The 19,914-nt window shown below is 40.3% G+C and overlaps 1 protein-coding gene across 3 annotated transcripts; it reads left to right on the forward strand.

Moving 5' to 3' along the window:
* The first annotated feature begins 551 nt into the window (after window positions 1–551).
* Window positions 552–18,158, forward strand: LOC108425222 (metal transporter CNNM3). 3 transcript variants are annotated; one of them, XM_017693727.2, is made up of 9 exons: window positions 552–2,197; window positions 2,325–2,468; window positions 2,806–2,964; window positions 3,984–4,153; window positions 8,205–8,301; window positions 8,581–8,711; window positions 12,287–12,413; window positions 12,701–12,765; window positions 15,024–18,158. In XM_017693727.2, exons 1-8 carry the CDS (start codon window positions 817–819, stop codon window positions 12,748–12,750), a joined length of 2,259 nt encoding a protein of 752 aa, XP_017549216.1. In that variant the 5' UTR covers window positions 552–816; the 3' UTR covers window positions 12,751–12,765; window positions 15,024–18,158. The 3 variants fall into 3 exon arrangements, with proteins under 3 accessions (XP_017549216.1, XP_017549217.1, XP_017549215.1); XM_017693728.2 differs by lacking the exon at window positions 12,701–12,765 and having other exon boundaries at window positions 12,287–12,433; XM_017693726.2 differs by lacking the exon at window positions 12,701–12,765.
* The last annotated feature ends 1,756 nt before the right edge of the window (window positions 18,159–19,914 follow it).

Here is a 19,914-nt window from a genome sequence, read left to right on the forward strand (position 1 = left end):
TGTGTTATTTACATTGTTCTCCACCACCACCACACATCATTTGAGGGAATATTTTTGGAAGAATTATATTCCTTTTGTCCTTTGCAGTTCTAGAGAGCTGCACAGCGCATACCAAGGGGCACGAAACTTGTTTAAAAGGCCCGACACTTTACTAGAGCGCTTTCTTGTTTTTTTCTCCCCTTTAATTCACCTGTCTGTAGTTAGTTGTTACAGGGGTTTCTTGCTAAACGAAACCTCGCTGTTTTGAACAAAGGAAATCACTCGAATTTTACCTGCGACTTTGCATACGCACCAATAAAATTCCCTGTCCTTTCCCGTTTCAACAACTATGTTTGGGTTTTTTGCATTCGAAATAGGTTAAAAGAGAAGTTAAAATAAGCTATTTAAATAAAAAATGGCCTCATCGATCAGTTTTGTTCCCTCTCATATCAGAATCAGCGAGACGGCTGAAGACGGTTTTCTATTCCCATTTGTTGTTTGACGCTTATTTTGCATAGTGGGCGTGGTTTCTCCATTATCGCATCCTATTGGACACAAACAGTGCGCTAATCTCATTGGTCGATGAAGGTCTCGACGTAGATCCGCCATAGAAGGAAAAAACAAGCGTCTTCTTCGTCGCCGTAGTTGTCGGGGATGAGAGGGTCGTCTACTCGAGTGTTCTGAAGACTTCGGGTCCCCCTCCACCTCCGATATGGCGATGCTCGGGAGGACGTTTCCGTGTTTATTTTCCATGGAGACGAGAAAGGCTGTTGGAGGGTGACGGTAGGCAGGCGAGCGTCACATGATTGGCGGAAAGGCGAGCTGCCCGTTTCCAATATGGTGGTCGGCTCGGTGGCTGTACGCTGCTTGCTGATTATATCGCTGCTGTGCAGCTTCGGGCTAGGCGGGTACGGCCAGCGGCTCGTTGGTCTGCGGCTGGAGGAGGACGAGGACACCGGCAAGGACCTGTACATGCGCGGGCGCGTGCTCGTCGCTTCACCAGGGTCCACCTTCAAGCTCAGGCTGTTCGGCACCGACCTGCTCGGTAATGCGACTTGGCCGTTGGTCGCGTTCGCGGGAGCAAAGGACGAGGAGGCTGCAGATGTTGGGCCCGCGGAGGACCCTTGCGAGCAGGAGAGCTTGAGGAATTCCTCTGCTTTCCGAGTGCAGAAGGAGTTCAGCGCGGATGATGACAACAGTGGGGTGATCGAAGTCAGCGTCGTTAAGGGAAGCCCGAGTGAGGAAGAGAACGAAGCGAGTGCGGTCCTGTTCCGCTTGTGCGTGCTAAACGGGGAGACGTGGGAGTCTGTGGGGCCGGACAGATTGCGACTGAAGGAGCCGGAGTTGCCAGCCGAGTGGATTCCCCCGTGGGCCCTGGCCGTAATCATCATAGCTCTGGTGCTTATATGTGCTTTGATAAGGTGCCTGAGTCTCAGTCTGCTGTGGCTCGACCCCCTGGAGCTCTACGTGCTGCACAGCTGCGGCTCTGAAGACGAGAGGCGCGCGGCGAAGCGCCTTGAGCCGATCCGCAGAAGGGGCAACTTTCTGGTCTGCTCGCTTCTCTTTCTTTGCGCTTTGGGTCACTCTGCGCTTGGCGTGCTTCTCTACTGCGCCTTTGGCTCCATCCTTCCCGCCGTATTCACATGTGGTGCTCTCTTGCTTCTTCTTGCCGAGCTTTTGCCCCACATCATAAGCTCAGGCTACGGCTTCTACATCGCTCCCAGCTTAATATGGCTGGGCCAGGCGTGCTTGGTGATCACTTGCCCGCTGTCCTGCCCGCTCGGACTTCTCCTGGACCTGGCCTTGCGGCGTGACGTGAGCACGTGCGGCGTGCGCGAGAAGGTCATGGAGATGGTCCGCTCGAATGTGAACGACCCTTATAGCGAGTTCGTGAAGGAGGAGTTCCGCAGGGGCACGCTGAGGAGCAAGACTGTGGAGGACATCTTGACCCCTCTGAAGGACTGCTTCATGTTGCCCTCCACGGCCGTGCTGGACTTCAGCACCATGTCCGAGATTATGCAGAGCGGCTACACGCGCGTGCCCGTTTACGAGGAAGAGAGGTCCAACATCGTGGAGATTCTGTACGTGAAGGACTTGGCATTGGTCGACCCCGAGGACTGCACCCCCATGACCACCATCACCAAGTTCTACAACCACCCACTGCACTTCGTCTTCAACGATACCAAGCTGGATGCCATGCTCGAGGAGTTCAAGAAAGGTGATTATTTAGAAATGTTTCAATTATAATTACGTCTGCTCCTTGCACCGAAGAGTTTTGAGATGTCATGCCCCTCCCCCCCCCCCCTTTCCCCTTTTTTCTCCTTTTTTCTCCTTTTTTCTCCCAGGCAACTCTCACTTGGCCATAGTACAGAAAGTCAATAATGAGGGAGAAGGGGACCCCTTCTATGAGGTGCTGGGACTTGTTACATTGGAGGATGTTATCGAAGAGATAATCAAGTCGGAGATCCTGGACGAGTCTGATGGTTACAGTAAGTAGAATGTGTCTCTAAAGCCCAAAGCACATCAAGACACTGTCCTTTAATGTTCTCAATTTTCTTTATAGAACAGCCAACTGCATTTATTAGAGTTTGAGTTTGTTGAAGAATGTTGTCTGCATTATACTTTTCCACAAGAATGACAAACCAGTGAACCAATGTGGATGAAGAACATCCTATGATTATCTGCATTGACACATGGGTATGGTGCAGACCCAGCATTTGGGTTTATTGGGTCAGTGTGCTATGGCCTGAACAGCTCAACTTGTTGCTCCGTAAATCTGTTTTCCTCCATTATTGAAGTGCCTTTGTACTCGGCTATTTCCTTAAGTGAACATGAAAGTGAAGCGTCCTCTTCCCCCGCTGGAGATTCCTCTGGAGCCGCGCACAGCACAAGAGGAGTTCTCGCTCTTCAAATTGCCCGAAGGAGAGCCGAAGATCCGCACATCTCCTCAGCTCCTGCTGGCCACTCACCGCTTCCTCTCCAGAGGTTTGGCATAATCAAAACGCTCTACACTACAACAAGGAGACTGATAAGCAGTATACGGGGCCAGTATTCATTTTTAGTCTATAGTATGAAAATTTACAGGAACAGTTCCTATGCAAAATGTACATTAAATGAATCTAACATTTAATGAAAATCTAATGCTAAATGTCAGCATTATAAAGTACCTAGAGCTTCCATACATTATAAATGTTAAGAAATGAACATGTAATGAAATATTTTAAAATAGGCTTTATAAAGGTAACAAATACACATTTCACATGTGAGGCTTTAATTCAAGTTATGGTATGAGATGCACATATGTTTAGCTAGTAGTTAAGTCTATCCAGTGTTTCTCATTATCATGCATTCATTTTGCATGGGCTTTTTTGTTGTTTATATAAATACACGTGCTGTCTGTTAGCTGCATCTCTTACGTAGTTAAGATTTTAAGGATAGGTTTGGTATTATTAAACCTCATCTGTGGCCTCCTGTGGTTTTTTTTCCAGACATTCATTTTGATGCTTTGGTTGTGAGTAATTCAAACAGCCCTGATCTTTATGAAATTATACCGGAACCCGTCTACCCAAGCTTGCATGCAAAGCATTAGAAATTCTCTTTTTATTTGTCTCATATTTAGCAATATTTTAGCAGCTTTTGACGTACATTGAGCAATCGTGTAAGACATTGGTGTCCTTATCATTTCCCCTTATCACCTCAGGGCTGATGGTTTGAACTTGTGCTTCTTTTAGTAGTTTCCAATCACTAAAATGCAAAAATATACATATCTCTTGCAGTTTATGAATATTTAGTACAGTACGATAGTGTTCCACAGATGTAACTAAGTGCACAGATATTGAACGTGGCCTTTACCTTGAGTGCTTTAATGCTTGTGGTTGCCCTCTTTTTTTTTTTTCTCTCTCTCTCTCTCTCTCTCTCTCTCTCTCTCTCTCTCTCTCTCTCTCTCTCTCTCTCTCTCTCTCTCTCTCTCTCTCTCTCTCTCTCTCTCTCTCTCTCTCTTGCAGAGGTGGAGCATTTCAGTCCACAGCGTGTGTCAGAAAAAGTCTTATTTCATCTCTTACGGCACCCGACTGTCAACCAAGAAGTGAAGTTTGACCCAAGTAACCGTCTGAGTCCTGATCACTACCTCTACACACGCAACCACCCTGTGGATTACTTCATTCTGCTGCTACAGGTGAGCTTGCCAGGGTGTATAATACAGCGACTGTGTCTCTGAAATTACTTCATAGTATCCTAATGCACTACTTATGGCATTAGTAGGATCTGACTTGGTGGACATTTGCATTACATTAACATTTATGGCATTTGGCTGACGCTCTTATCCAGAGCAACTTAAAATTTGATCATTTTACACAGGTAGGCCAAGGTGGTGTTAGGAGTCTTGCCCAAGCACTCTTATTGGTATAGTGTAGGGTTGCCCTGGTGGGGGGTTGAACAGAGGTGTTAACCACTACACTACACCAACCATTATCCATATTATTCGCTGTATATTAACTATGGTTGCTCGCTTCTTTCTTGTCACACATGATGCAAAAGTTTGGATAAAATGGAAGCAGAGCGACTTTTTTCCTCTACAAAAATATTTACTCTACATTGTTAAACTTGTACTAGCATGTCCACTCAGGTAGTAGCTGCAAGAAGATGTTTTGCAGAACCTCTGGAACTTTAGTTGTTAAGTTACTAACACAGTGTGATGAAATGCAACAAAGTCCATGCAGTGCTTCATGTAACTGTATGGGAACGTAGTATTGTTTCTCAGTACCAGTTTTGGAAATCTAGTGTTTTGTGTTTGTGTATAGAGATGAATTCTTGTGTTGACAAGCTAACTTTGAACTTAACATACTATACCGTCGATTACAATAGGCTAGCTCTGGTCCAGTTCAATGTTGTTGTACACTGCTCCGATTTGACCTATCAAGTTATCAACAGGCCTTTCATGAACTGTACCAGACATGTCAGAGCAGGAAAAACACATGCAGATGTCATGACTGGGATCACAAAAGCTGACAAAGCCGTAATATAGAGCAGGGTTTCTTAACCCTGGTCATGGAGCCCACTGCCCTGCAATTTTTGTTGTGTTCCCAGATCCAACTAATCGGCTCATTAACGGCCTATTATTGAGTTGAAGAGGATGTATTAAAGTATCAAAAGCACTAAAATGTCCAGGGCCAGGGTTGAGAAACACTGATAGAGGGAGTTGTCAGGGTAAAAATTTGTAAGAACTCTGTGGCCTCTTCCCCTAATCTGTAACAAAATATTACTTTTTATTTGTTGTTAACACTCACATTAGAAGTAGGAATGCATTTGTAATAAATGAATATGAAACACATAGTCTAGTGGGTAGGTCTAATAGAGTCAAGGTGTACAAGTTTTGTACACCAAAAACTAATGCAGTTTTATGGAGTTCATTTTGTGCCAAAAGTTTCAATTAAGAAATGATGAACTTCAAAATGAATTATGGAAAAGCAGTATAGAATAAATCAGTGTCAAAAATATGCTGTAAACACACAATCAGACTTTTTTCCAAAAAACGTTTCTACTTAAGGTCACACTTATGATTTTAAATGTATTACTTATGTACTTTTTCTGTGTCTGTCTTTTTTTTGTTGTTTTTGTTTTTTTGGCCAAACATTGTTGAATACCATTGAATGGAGTTCTGCGGTGGGTGGAATGTTGTAGTGGCAAATCTGATATTATGAGCAATGTTTGTCATATTGCTTTTAAATTATTAATGTAACCCCCATTTATGGGACCTCTGTCAGGCACTGAAGAACACAAACCTATTTACAAATGAACACTAAGCTGTACTAACTTTCGAATTTGCAGTTGCTAGCACCAAGTAGTCTAGCAGTGTAACTAAACTGATTAAATCTTTAAATTACTGTATTAGTTTGAAGATGGAGATTTGGAGCAGCAGAATTCTGTAAATTAGTGTGCTGTGATAGCCTGTTTCAGTGGCTGACAGTGGGATTCTGCAGCTAAAAAGAACAAAAGGATGGCATAACAACCTTCATAACCACCTGAGCGCAACAGCCATCCTTAACATGTCAACATTATTCCCTTTGTAGTGATTAAACATTACCACCTATCAGCTATGTCATGGCAGCAGTAACTCATAGCAGGCAGTAATTATCAGTATAATATAGTATTAGCGGTATAGTTATTATTAATAATAATAGTAATAATAATAATAATAATGTGTGTGTGTATGTATATTTCCAAAAGTATTTACTCATCTGACTTGATATGTAATTGAGTGAGATCCCGTTCTTAATCCATAAGGTTTTGAGGGAAAATGAGTAGTAATTCTTAAAATAAGGTTGATTTAACTCTCATTATTTGCTTTGTCACATATTTTAGATATTTTCCCACTTAACATTTTGCTTGTGGATTTTATTTTATATAAAATGTCTGGCACAAAATTTACTCTCTATAGCGCACTTGACTGTCTCCCATTTTTGTCAAAAAAATCATATAGCAGATCGGACAAATAAAGAGAAATCAGCCAGTTGTGTAACACTGTCGCAAAAAGTGGATAGTAATCCAAATGAAAGTAATCAAGACCTCCATGCCATTTTACAAAAATCCATCAGGGAAGTTTTTAAGATGCAAGATGTCAATTTTATCAGCTCCACTTACTATATAGATGCACGTTGTAGTTCTAACAGACTGTAGTCCATCAAAGTGTTAGCCCCCTTTTACCCTGTTCTTTGTGGACCCTTGTAGAGCAGGTACTATTTGCATGGTGGATCATTCTCAGCACTGCAGTAACAATGATGTGGTGGTGGTGGTGGTGGTGGTGGTGGTGGTGTGTTAGTGTGTGTTGCACCGGTCTGGTGGATCAGACACAGCAGTGCTGCTGGAGTTTTTAAACACCTCAGTGGTTATGTTTGCAAAGATTTTTGCCAATCCAATTGAATACAATTGGATTACAGATTCAGACTGAGGTGTTTATATGCTCACTCTATTCAACTGTCTGTTGTAAAATCTTCGTTTATATGCTCGCTACAAGTAATCCGATGCAAAATGATGCGCATGTGTGGAGTCCCGCTAAGAGTAAACGTTACCATGATCGCGAATATCACGTGGTGTCCAGTCCGCGTGAGAAGTTTCCAGTTGGCACGCTTGTTTTGAATTGCTTTAAACTGATGTCAGACTCAGAAAAACGTACTTCAGATGTATTTATAAAGGAAGCAGCTAGAGGAAGACGTCATGTTCTGAGACACATAAGCTGGACATCCGTCCCTCCGCCGTCTTTTAAAGCTCAGAGCGTGAAGTTCGTCTCCTCTTCAGACCAGTTTCTGCTCCGCCATGTTGAACACTGTAAACCTTTTGCTATGATGTGACACACATGCGAAGAATGTACTTGGACGTTCCGATTGGAATGCAATCGGATTCAGGCATTTACATGGCTATTAGTCTTCTATTTAATGGATTATTTAAAGGTATATACCCACCTCGTTCAATGAGATTGTATTCCAAATGGCTTCAACCGGACTAGACTATTCTGATTGAGGTGTTTACATGTACGTATTCTATTCCAATTGAGCTATTAGTCGGATTATTAACAGATTATTAGGCTGCATGTAAATGTGTCATTGCTGGACTGAATCATCCACCAACCAAAAATATCCAGCCAACAGTGTCCTGTGGGCGGCGTCCTGTGACCACTGATGAAGGACTAGAGGATGACTAACAAAAAATGTGCAGGCAGCAGATGAGCTATTGTCTCTGTCTTGTCAGTCCACCTTGTAGATGTAAAGGTAGCTGTGTCTGAAAAACTGGATAGTGCTGTGTCTGATCCACTCGTACCAGCACAACACACACGAACACACCACCACCACATTAGTGTTACTGCAGTGCTGAGAATGATCTACTACGCAGATATTACTTGCGCTGTGAAGGTCCATGGGGTTCTGACCACTGAAGAACAGGGTAGAAGGGGGCTAACAAAGTATGCAAAGAAACAGATTGACTACAGTCCGTAATGGTAGAACTACAAAGTGCATTTGTATAGTACGTGGAACTGATAAAAAGGACAATGAGCGTAGAAACAAGGAGGTGGCCAGAATGTTATGCCTGATCAGTGTGACACTGTGTGTTGTTTTGAAGACAGAAATCCCAACCATGTTTTTGCTATTAAGACAGACATTCAAGGCAGTACATGTATTTTATGCAGTAGATATATTAATTTATACATGTAGGTTTTTTTTTTGTGTGTGTAGGGGCGTGTAGAGGTAGAGATTGGAAAAGAGGGCTTAAAGTTTGAGAATGGCGCCTTCACCTACTATGGCGTGTCTGCGCTGACAGCACCTTCTTCTGGTATGTAATGTATGATGGTAAACCAGTTATACTATGATTTTAAGGTAATCAAATCTTTCTCTCTTATTGACAATCACCATGTGTGCATAATAATGGAGTGGTCACCATACCTCCTCTTAGAGTCTCCTCTGTTGGAGATTAACTTTTCCTGAGCCAGTTTAAATCTAAACTCTGAATGGTAAATCTTACTGAGAAGGTTTGGTGACTACTGTCTTTTTGGCTTTGTAATAGCTGATTGTGAGTAGTGTAGAAAAACTAATCCTCTCTGTATCAATGCAGTGCATCAGTCACCAGTCTCCACACAGCATCGCTCCCCTAGAGATCCATTTGAGCTGGGAGATGCTACTAGCCCGTCCAGCTACTGTCCTGACTACACAGTCCGAGCCCTCACTGACTTACAGCTCATCAAGGTGAGTCAAAGGTAGCTGCTCTCCAATTTCAATGGTATAGCCTCAGTACCTTTTCTCGTTCCTCTATAATGACACATCTGTCTAAATATTACTATGCTACAAATAATGAGTGGAAGTAATAGATCATACTCCACCCATTACAGAGAGCCTGTGAACCGCAGCCAGCAGGTAGCAACTACATGAACTACTTAAGATCAAGTAGTTAATTAACGGTCAGTCCTTAATGCCATAATCTAATTTTATTCATTTATTTTTACCAGTATTTTTTCCCATATACACTGCTCAAAAAAATAAAGGGAACACTCAAATAACACATCCTAGATCTGAATGAATTAAATATTCTCATTGAATAGAATTGTTCTGTACAAAGTTGAATGTGCTGACAACAAAATCACACAAAAATCATCAATGGAAATCAAGTTTATTAACAAATGGAGGCCTGGATTTGGAGTCACACACAAAATTAAAGTGGAAAAACACACTACAGGCTGATCCAACTTTGATGTAATGTCCTTAAAACAAGTCAAAATGAGACTCCGTATTGTGTGTGGCCTCCACGTGCCTGTATTACCTCCCTACACCACCTGGGCATGCTCCTGATGAGGTGGCGGATGGTCTCCTGAGGGATCTCCTCCCAGACCTGGACTAAAGCATCCGCCAACTCCTGGACAGTCTGTGGTGCAACGCGGCGTTGGTGGATGGAGCGAGACATGATGTCCCAGATGTGCTCAATCGGATTCATGTCTGGGGAACGGGCGGGCCAGTCCAGCTTCAATGCCTTCATCTCGAAGGTACTGCTGACACACTCCAGCCACATGAGGTCTAGCATTGTCCTGCATTAGGAGGAACCCAGGGCCAACCACACCTGCATATGGTCTCACAAGGGGTCTGAGGATCTCATCTCGGTACCTAATGGCAGTCAGGCTACCTCTGGCGAGCACATGGAGGGCTGTGCGGCCCTCCAAAGAAATGCCACCCCACACTATTACTGACCCATTGCCAAACCGGTCATGCTGAAGGATGTTGCAGGCAGCAGATCGCTCTCCACGGCGTTTCCAGACTCTGAGCACATGTGACAGACTTGACAGTGTGAACCTGCTTTCATCTGTGAAGAGCACAGGGCGCCAGTGGCGAATTTGCCAATCCTGGTGTTCTCTGGCAAATGCCAAGAGTCCTGCATGGTGTTGGGCTGTGAGCACAACCCCCATCTGTGGACGTCGGGCCCTCATACCATCCTCATGGAGTCGGTTTCTAAAGGTTTGTGCAGACACATGCACATTTGTGGCCTGCTGGAGGTCATTTTGCAGGGCTCTGGCAGTGCTCCTCCTGTTCCTCCTTGCACAAAGGCGGAGGTAGCAGTCCTGCTGCTGGGTTGTTGCCCTCCTACAGCCTCCTCCATGTCTCCTGGTGTACTGGTCTCCTGGTAGCGCCTCCAGCCTCTGGACACTACGCTGACAGACACAGCAAACCTTCTTGCCACAGCTCGCATTGATGTGCCATCCTGGATGAGCTGCACTACCTGAGCCACTTGTGTGGGTTGTAGAGTCCGTCTCATGCTACCACGAGTGTGAAAGCACCACCAACATTCAAAAGTGACCAAAACATCAGCCAGAAAGCATCGGCACTGAGAAGTGGTCTGTGCTCCCCACCTGCAGAACCACTCCTTTATTGAGTGTGTATTGCTAATTGCCAATAATTTCCACCTGTTGTCTATTCCATTTGCACAAGAGTATGTGAAATTGATTATCAATCAGTGTTGCTTCCTAAGTGGACAGTTTAATTTCACAGAAGTTTGATTTAGAGTTATATTGTGTTGTTCAAGTGTTCCCTTTATTTTTTTGAGGTGTGTGTGTGTGTGTGTGTGTGTGTGTGTGTGTGTGTGTGTGTGTGTGTGTATATATATATATATATATATATATATATATATATATATATATATATATATATATATATATATAAATATAAATCTTAGATTTTAATAAATTAAGATTGAGTTGGGACAGATAAAATAGTGACATATAAAAAAATGATAATAGTTCCGTCCAATTTAACAGGCCTTATTATGCCCGCTGTCATGAAGTCTGTAGTTAGTGTTGTAATGTAACTTATCAGGATAATTATACAATATTGCCATATTGCTTACCCCTAGTGTGACAGCAATGTGTAATCAAGTAGCCATTCCCACTGTTTATGACTCACAGGCCTGATAGTTTTCAGGCGCCACGCCGGAATTCTGGCGTACCGACGTGTCTGCGAGGGGAAAAAAGGTTCGCCTAGTGCAGGGGTCGGCAACCTTTTTGACTCAGAGAGCCATAAAAGCAAAATAATTGGAAATTTATTTCAGTGAGAGCCACATAATATATTAAAACGACGACGACATCTCACTCTAGCGAACGGGGGATGGGGGGTGACGACACCGACATGTCAGTCAAGCGAACCGAAACTAAATACCGGACGTTTGTGATATTCCGCCCAAACATTTTCAAAAATAATATACGTTAATTAAATTAATTACTTTCAAAAGCTGAGCCACATCAGAGGGATCAAAGAGCCGCATGCGGCTCCGGAGCTGCGGGTTGCCGACCCCTGGCCTAGTGATCTGCCCATAGGATCTGACACTTCTCTTGATCTGACATGCGCAGGTTTCACTGTAACCAACACCAAGGCCGAGCCTACTAGCCATTAAGCCAGTCAGAAACAGGGCGGGGTGGGACTTGCTTTGACCAAACAAATTGATAGATTCAGTAGGAAATCCCGGGAAATACACGTGCGAATTTTTTCCACTGTCAACACGAAATGTATAAACTCAGCCATGGAACACAACTATATTAAGCCTGGGGAAAATGGAACTGAATAGTAATTTTAGAACTGTAGTATTATTTGAGTTTGTTACACTGTAACTGTTTCAAAATATTTAAAATAAATGGTGCATATTTTGCTATTATATTTTTAAAAGAAATGTGTCCTTGTTCATGTCATTTTGTCAATGGTTAGGCTACTAATCAATTCCTAGTTTACTTTGGAGTATTGTTATTGCCACCTGCTGACTGTTCTTGGTATGGCTGTAGTATCTGTAGTCTCCTATGCTATAGAAGCAATAAGGTATGTGACTAGTTAAAAACAGGTATGGATTCCTGAACAGGCCTGCTAGTCCCAAGAGTTCTGGTAATCTGCACAAGCTTCTGAAATGTAGGCTTATATTGGGTTTGTTTATCTCATGTCTGAATGTTGTTCATGTATTTCAACAAAATTCAACACAATCTATCATTGAAGGGACTAATTCAAAAGCAAAAATTCTTTGACAGTAATGAAGATCAGGGTTATACATAGACGTATATCTGCGCCCAGGGGCCAACAAGTTATGTGTTAAGTGTGTCGCATGCATAGCACCCCCACCCTGCTCACCTCCCGAGCAGAGAAAAAAAGTTCAGGCCCCATGTAAAACTAATCCAGTCCTAATTCCAACCTGTACTTTCTCCTTACACAAATCCCTAGTTCAAACTATAAATGACACAGGCAATCCTGTTTGTTCCATCTTTACAATCACTTCTTGAGTTTCTGCTTCTTTCTTGCAGGTAACCCGCTTGCAGTACCTCAATGCCTTGATGGCTTCCCGGGTAGCTCAGAGCCCTGATCCACCTGAGATTAAGATCCTGCCCAATAGCCAGACTAAACTCCTAAACGAGAAGAACACTACTCAAGGTACAGAGCTGTGACTAAGGGTAGGGACACACCCAACATAACTTTTGGTAATGGACATTTAGGGCAAGTAACACATTGTTGTTTAACCATGGTCATTCAAAATATCTGTAGTGCTAATTTGATAGGTTACCTAACTGTAGAAGGAATCTGTTTAACTCTGAGACAACTTTGTTTTGTTTTTAAATTCATCCCTCAAACTAAGACTGTTCTTTCTTTCTTTCTCTTTTCTCTTTCTTCTCCTTTTTATTTATTTATTTTGACTTTTTCTTCCTAATGGCAACTTTTAGATTTTCCTCTTCACTTTTCGTTCTTTGATGCAATTGACAACTACTGTTAATGTACTTTGCATGAGGTAATTTCAAGTCCTAAGCATGAGTTTTTACATTGTTTACATTCACTACCACACATTATACAGAGGCCTTACCAAGGGACTACAAGCGCATGTGCATGTCATTTTCTCTGAAAATGACACGTCCTCTTAACATGGGAAACCATGAACATTACTTTTTTTTTTTAGTTTTTCCTTGATTTGCACAATAACTAACATCTCCATCTAACTGAACTTATTTGCATCGTCAGTATAAATAGTCAGGTAAGTCCTAATCTCTGTGCCCCTCTAACTAGATCACTGGAGATATTTGATAGTAATTATTCCAGTCAGTGTTTCCCACACAAAAGTTATACTTTGGCAGTGTGTCCAAGCATATGGACACCCACCCAGGAGTGTTTTGATCATTTTCCAAAAATGTATAGCATTTGTATTAATTGATTTAAAAGAAAAACATTTAAGTGTTCCAATCATACTTGGATATAAAAGACGCATCCAGGAATGCCCTAGTCCTTTATGAGCAAGGGTCACCACTTTAAGTATATCACTGCTGCATGAGCTTTTTGTGGCATCTACAAATTTAAAATAAAATTGTACTGTGCAAAGTGAAAGACAAGACCTCTGAAATGGACCAATGTATAGTGCAAGTGTGTGCTATGGACTGCAACAGCCTTTCAGTTTGTTTATGGAAATAATAGACCATCCATGTTGTTATCAGCATAAAGTTCAAAAGAGAAGGTCTGTCATGAGGATTATTAGTGGGTAACATACACATCTGTGAAAGTACTATTAACCCTGAACACATTTTGCGGTCTTTTAGGGACACCATGCTTATTTCAACATGCCAACTCCAAGCCACATTCTGCGCATGTTGAAACAGCATGGCTGCATAATCAGAGAGTGCAGGTTCGACTGTACTGCCTGCCATGCAGACCTGTCTCCCATTAAAAACGTCTTACTAAGCTGACCACCTGTGTAACAGAAGGATGGCAAAATAGTTCTCTTTCAAAATTGGATCAATTAGTTTATTAAGTCCCCAAGTGATTATAAAAGACGACTAAGTAAACAAACCTGCATTTTCCTTGCCAGTTTACGTGCTCAGTTGTCACTGTATATTCCATTTGAGAAATTGTCTGCCTTTTTGGTGTATTTTTCTTTTAAAAAAAGACTTCAGTTCTTGGCTAAGCTCTTGAAAAATACTGAAATTTATAGTCTACATAAATGACATTTCAGCTTATAGTGATCAGTTTTCTGGCCTTAATCAGATTTGTGATACAAAACCTATATGTAGGAGAAGAAGGATAAGCACGCGTTGCTTAGATGTCTGTGATTGGTTTATATTGGACAGTTAATGCTAAAATCCTTTGTGTTTGCTAAGCCAGCAAGATGACATTTGTCAATAAATCACTACACACTGTGCAAAACAGGGCTATAAACTTTTATGGCACCACAGGTTTATCAGGTTAAAAAATTTAAAAACAATGTGTTTTTGTATAATTTTAATCTAATAAAGATTAAACAGAATGAATTAATCAGTGTTTTCAGTTTTTATTAAAATTTGACAATATCCTGACTTTTAGAATCAAGATTGTATTAGCATGATAGAGTGCAGTCATTGTTTATATTAAAAAAAAAAGGTTATGATTAATTTTGCTTTGGAGTTGGTGTTCCCCACCGCCTGGTCCCTGCCTCAGCACCAAAGTATATTTCAGATCTGTGGGAAGCACTGCCTGTGTTTGTCCCTTTCTTTGTCTGTTACCTCTTTCCTCTTCTGCCTGTAGATTGTGTATAATTTTCCTCTGAACTTCTTTTGAGCTGTTGTAATGTACGTTCTTTAAAGTAGCGGCCAAGCACGGAAAGAACTTTTGTGCTTAATGTATGCATTGATCATTGTTTAGATGCCCATGCTTACTCCAGTTATATGTACTTAGCCAGACTTTAGAGGGTACTACAAGCTTGGAAGTGCTCGCAGTACCTTCTAGAGCAGAGTGTCTAAAAATTCTCAATGGTGCTTGGCCCCTGCAATTGCAGTTTTTGTGGAGCTATACATGTATATTGTTTTGTCTTTGAAGGTGTCACACTACATAGTTCTCCATCTGTAAAAACTTAGTCAACATTCACTTTTGGTTCACAAAATACCAAAAGGTAGAGAAAGCAAGCTTTTTTTGGTAATCTGGACACTTTGCTTGCTTTTAATGAGCTCCACTACACGAGTGGAGTATGTGAACATGTACAGACATGCTGTGGAATCTCACAGATCTCTCTGTTTCTGGGCATTGCAGGTGCAAGCAAGATCCAGGAATGCAGGACAGAAGAAGCAGCTCCAGGCCAGCGAGCAGCTTTCTGACTCTCCGTCTAACCTATTTAACTTCGCAAGGATTTGATTTTAACAGCTAACTTGATTTTTTTTTTTTTTTTTTTTTTTGCAGTTAATTCCTCTTTTTATATCTGAATGCTAGGGCTGAGATTTTATTCAGAAGATTTTTTTTAATGTACACCGTGCAGACTTTTGGAGCCTGTCAAATGTCACGTCCACTACTTTCCTCAACCTTATCCGGTTCCTACTCCTTTGATGTTTTCGTCTTGGTGTCTCGTACCACTTTGTTTTTGCTGCTTGTGTCTGCTCAGTATGGTCATGCAACAGAGCCTTTGCTGTCTTTCAGAGATAGCATGCCTCAAAGTGTTAAAGCCTGAACTTTTGGCAGGTCCGCTTAATTTCGTGCTGTATTGTGCCAATAGACGTGTAAGTGCCAGCGAGGGCAGCAGGAACTGCTCTGTTTTAGTGGGCATACATGTAAGTCAGGAATACACTACACAGTTTAATCTTGCCCCCCCACACCTGTTTTTGTTATAATAAAATCCTTCCTGTTGTACCTTGCCTACTCTAAAGGGGTAACGTTACACTGAATACTACAGGTGGTCTTTCACTGTTTTGCATAGTTTGTGTGATCTGATGTTGATAGCTCCAGTATACATTCTTTAATATTTCTCCTTAGTTATTGTTTAATTGGAGTTTAGAACCCATCTTTACAACTGTCAGCTGACATAACAAAGGAAAAGCATGCTTATCAAACTAGAAAGCAAATACAACAGAGGTTTTGAGCATCATGGCTGTATTTTACATATTAAAAGTATAGTCTATCATTTTAAAAGCTTCTTTGTCTGCTACACCTGCTGCATATAGTCAGTTACCATGGATAATGGTTTTGATGCATTTCCCTTTGCTTAGTAAATGAACAGAAAAGTGGTTGACCTGAAACACCCTTAAATAGAAGCCAGTGGGCAGAAGCTGAAACAGTTGTAAATTGAATTTGAGGCATTTCTTCCATTAATTACTATCTCTGGCAATTTACTGTATGAAACAGATGCAGCAGACAGATTTGATTGAAACATTGCAGGCTATTCCTTTAATTTGTAAATTTAATTTGTAGGTAAAGAACCCTAGTGATCTTTTGTTACCTCAGTGGTCAGTATAGCAGCTAAACAGTATCTCTTAAATACATTTGAACATGGACAGCGAGTTGCTGTCTGTGGAAAAAAAAAAATTTCAAGGCACTGCATCATGTTATGCTTTCAAGGTCTCTTAGCATTCAGATCATTTTTGATGCTTAACCTCAACCTATTAAGTGTCTTGTAGTAAGAACGCTGGCCAGGCCTCTTTGGCCCTTTAAGTTCTATTCAGTACTGTGTAAAATGCATAAACTGATCCTATATCATTTTATTCCAAGATCTCTAAAAATAAGTAATTCTAAGGATATATCTGGCCTGGATTTGTGGTGTTGGTCACAATGTGTTTGCAATATATCCGTCCATGATTGACCCGTTCGATATGTCCACTGTTATTAATTTTTCTTTCTTTTTTTTTTTAAGTATATATTTTTTTGGATGCCTAACAAAACGGTACGCCCACAATTACAATGCTTTATGATCTCTCTCTGATTGCCCTAGATCTGAACTTCAATATCCATGCAGTATTAATAGGTGCCGGTGTACTGTGCAAGGCAGTAACTGTGTAGCTCACTGCATCAGTTAAAGACAAAACAACTTTATCCATTTGAACAATACAGGCCATGACACTTTTTTGACTCCTCAAGCGATATTTATAAAACATTAGCTCATCATATCAAAGTAACTGAGGAATTCCATTGTTTTTATATTACTGTACAATTACGTTGTTGAGATTTAAGTAATTCAGAGTCGTCTGATGTGAATTGATGCATTGTAGAAAAACTTGCATATTCTTCGAAAGTGACTGGTCAATCAGTAAGTGTATTCCACATTTTTAATATCCAATGTCGATAATGATGAAACCAAAATGCAAAAAAAGGTTTTCATTGGGTACTACTTGCTTTAAAATGCTTTTTCATAAAGCGTTCCACCATGAAAAGTGTTGAAATAATAGGTTTAGGCCCAAACTTAATCTTTATACTATGGTAAAATGAGTGCATCAGCTGCCTTTGTAATCATGTAGTTATCTTCTGTGAAGCTGTTCATAGAGAATTTAACTCCTAACTGAACAATTCTGACTCAACAAGTTTGTTTACAATGGCACATTTCACATCAGTCTTCTGACTGATTTCAAAATAAAATCTGTAGATCTGTCTCCATGGTCAACTTCAGCTCCAACTCTTTGTATTATGTGCCATTATAGTGTGCTTGTGGCTGCTTTCCCCATTTTCTGAAAAGATGCCAATCTTTTTCTGTAATCTGGATTTGCACCTCGTTCTTTAATTACATTCCAGTTTATGTTGGGGTAGGTGGTATGTGTATATGTATGGGCATGTGTGAGTTCAAGGAGAGTGAGAGACTATCTGGGGAAACCTTTTTACTGTTTTCCATCATTCAGCAGGTCTGTAGTTAATTGTTCCTTGTTTTATATACATTTAAAACTGGCATGTAAAGCAAGTTCCACATTTGTAAGGTAGTTCTTGTATTCTGAATACTGAAACATGCACTCCGCTGTGTTATTTTATTTTTAATTCTAATGAAATTTTACTCAGAGAAATCTAATCCCTAGTAAATATTTTTCAGCTGTTAAAATACATTGTGCCCTCTGTTCAGTGTTACTCAGTTTCTGTTATCTCAAAAGAATGAATGTAAATAGTTCCATCTTCTTTCTGGCTGTACTATATTTATCAGGAGAAATGCTGTTTTCCTTTTTGGTAGAATAGAGATTTCTGTATATTAATATACTTCTAAATCATAGAATCTATAACCAGAGAATAATTGCTGGCAGGTGATTTTTTTTTTTTTTTTTTTTTTTTTTTTTTTTTTTTCTTTCTGAGAATACAAGAGAATAGCTGAATTGTAACCAGCCATTTTTGTAGAAATTCTAAGCCTCTCTGTAATATTGATTACTGCTTATTGCATTGAATGCTCCAAATCTTTTCCTAGGAAATAAAAACACCAATGTGAAAGGTGTGTTTTGTTCTCTTTACAGTGTAATACATGTAGATTCCAGTAGATGACAGTTATACAAGAAGTCACACCATTTTGGCCTGAACCAGTGTAGTGCATTCAACTGCGAGCCAGAAAAACACCTTTAAAACCATGTCTGTCACAATCATTTCATAATCACCTAATCCATTATTTGAGATGATCGCAGTTAATTTCTAAAATGTTTGTAAAAGTGATTGTTTTAACGAGTAATTTAGTTGCCTTAAAATGTTTAGTTCATTGACTTCTAGTAGTAAGCTAATCAAAATCTCTTGTACATTCTTTTAATTGAAGTTCAGTAAACAAAATTTTTTAAGGCAACCAGTTTATAGTGTTAAAGTTTATGTGCCTAAACAAACAAAAAAACCTATAAACCAGCTAGTCACCAGAATATGTTGTTTTGGATGCTGTTATGTGGGTCTCCAGCAACACCAGCATATCTCTGCTGTTGTGCAAAAACTTGTATTTTTTTTTTTTGTATATCTTAATTGCATAATTTGAAAACTCCTTTTACTCTTTTGTGTTTAAATTTCATGAAGAACAGATCAATAAAATGGCCTGAAATGACTTCAGTAGATCCTGGTCAAATAGCATAATCAGGTAGGGTGACTATCTTAACCAAATTATCGAAGTTTTGTTTTTTTGCTGATATTTTCACTTTTCTCTAAATGTTCCACTGGTTTCCATCCATACTCTTTGTATACGGTCTAGATTTGCAGGACTCGCATGGTAAGGCAATGCAATCAGAATGGTCAGTCTTTCACATGGACGTGTTTTTCATTCTTTAAAGGAAAGAAAAACTCTGGTTAACACGTCTGATTAATTTAAACAGGCCTTCAGGAGTTTTCTAAATTCAGTGGGCCTGATTTGGGTGGGCAATAAAACTGGAATAAAACAAGAATCAGGTGTCAAAAAAGGAAGAATCAGTGCTACACCGTTGCTAATATTTAGTAAAACCCACTTGTACCATCATTTTTATGTTTTCAGATAAGTGCTCTGTAATATATGCAAGAGAATGTGAGGTGGGACAAACCTTAGTACATGTTTGGTCCTATAAAATCTCTTGTCCTAGTACTGCATAGTATAGTCATTGGTAGTGTAGTGATTGAGTCTCCAGTATAATTTAACACTGGAAATTCAGTTTGCCTGTGTCAGAGTTAGGTTTTCGAGAGCGCAGTTTCACTTTTTTATATCATCAAAATCTTCCCACAGAATAACAGTCTACATGTTTGAATACAATCATTCAATCTTCATTGCCAGTTCAGAGGGATTGATCCTTCCCTGATGACTTAACAGTACTTTTTTTTGTTGTTGTTGATGTTTATTGGTTGCAGAATTCTCCTGAGGGCAGAATTGCAATGTTATTACTATATTTTATTAATACACATGGATGTATGTTCAGTTTATATTTAGTTGACTTTAGGAGTTAATTCTAAATAAGTTATAGAGAAGGGGACAAAGAAGAACCTCTCTATCATCTGCTTCCAAAAGATGCTATGCAAATTTGAACTAAGACTATATAATAATAATCAATATTTTAGGCTATAAACACAAACAATATTATTTATATATATATATATATATATATATATATATATATATATATATATATATATACACATACATACATCTGTATACATACATACCTACAGGCATGTAGAGGTGGTCAAGACAACTTGCTGAAGTGCAAACTGAACATCAGAATGGGGAAGAAAGGTGATTTAAGTGACTTTGCAC

Source organism: Pygocentrus nattereri, chromosome 18 (assembly GCF_015220715.1).
Source record: "Pygocentrus nattereri isolate fPygNat1 chromosome 18, fPygNat1.pri, whole genome shotgun sequence".
Classification (NCBI taxonomy): Eukaryota; Metazoa; Chordata; class Actinopteri; order Characiformes; family Serrasalmidae; genus Pygocentrus; species Pygocentrus nattereri.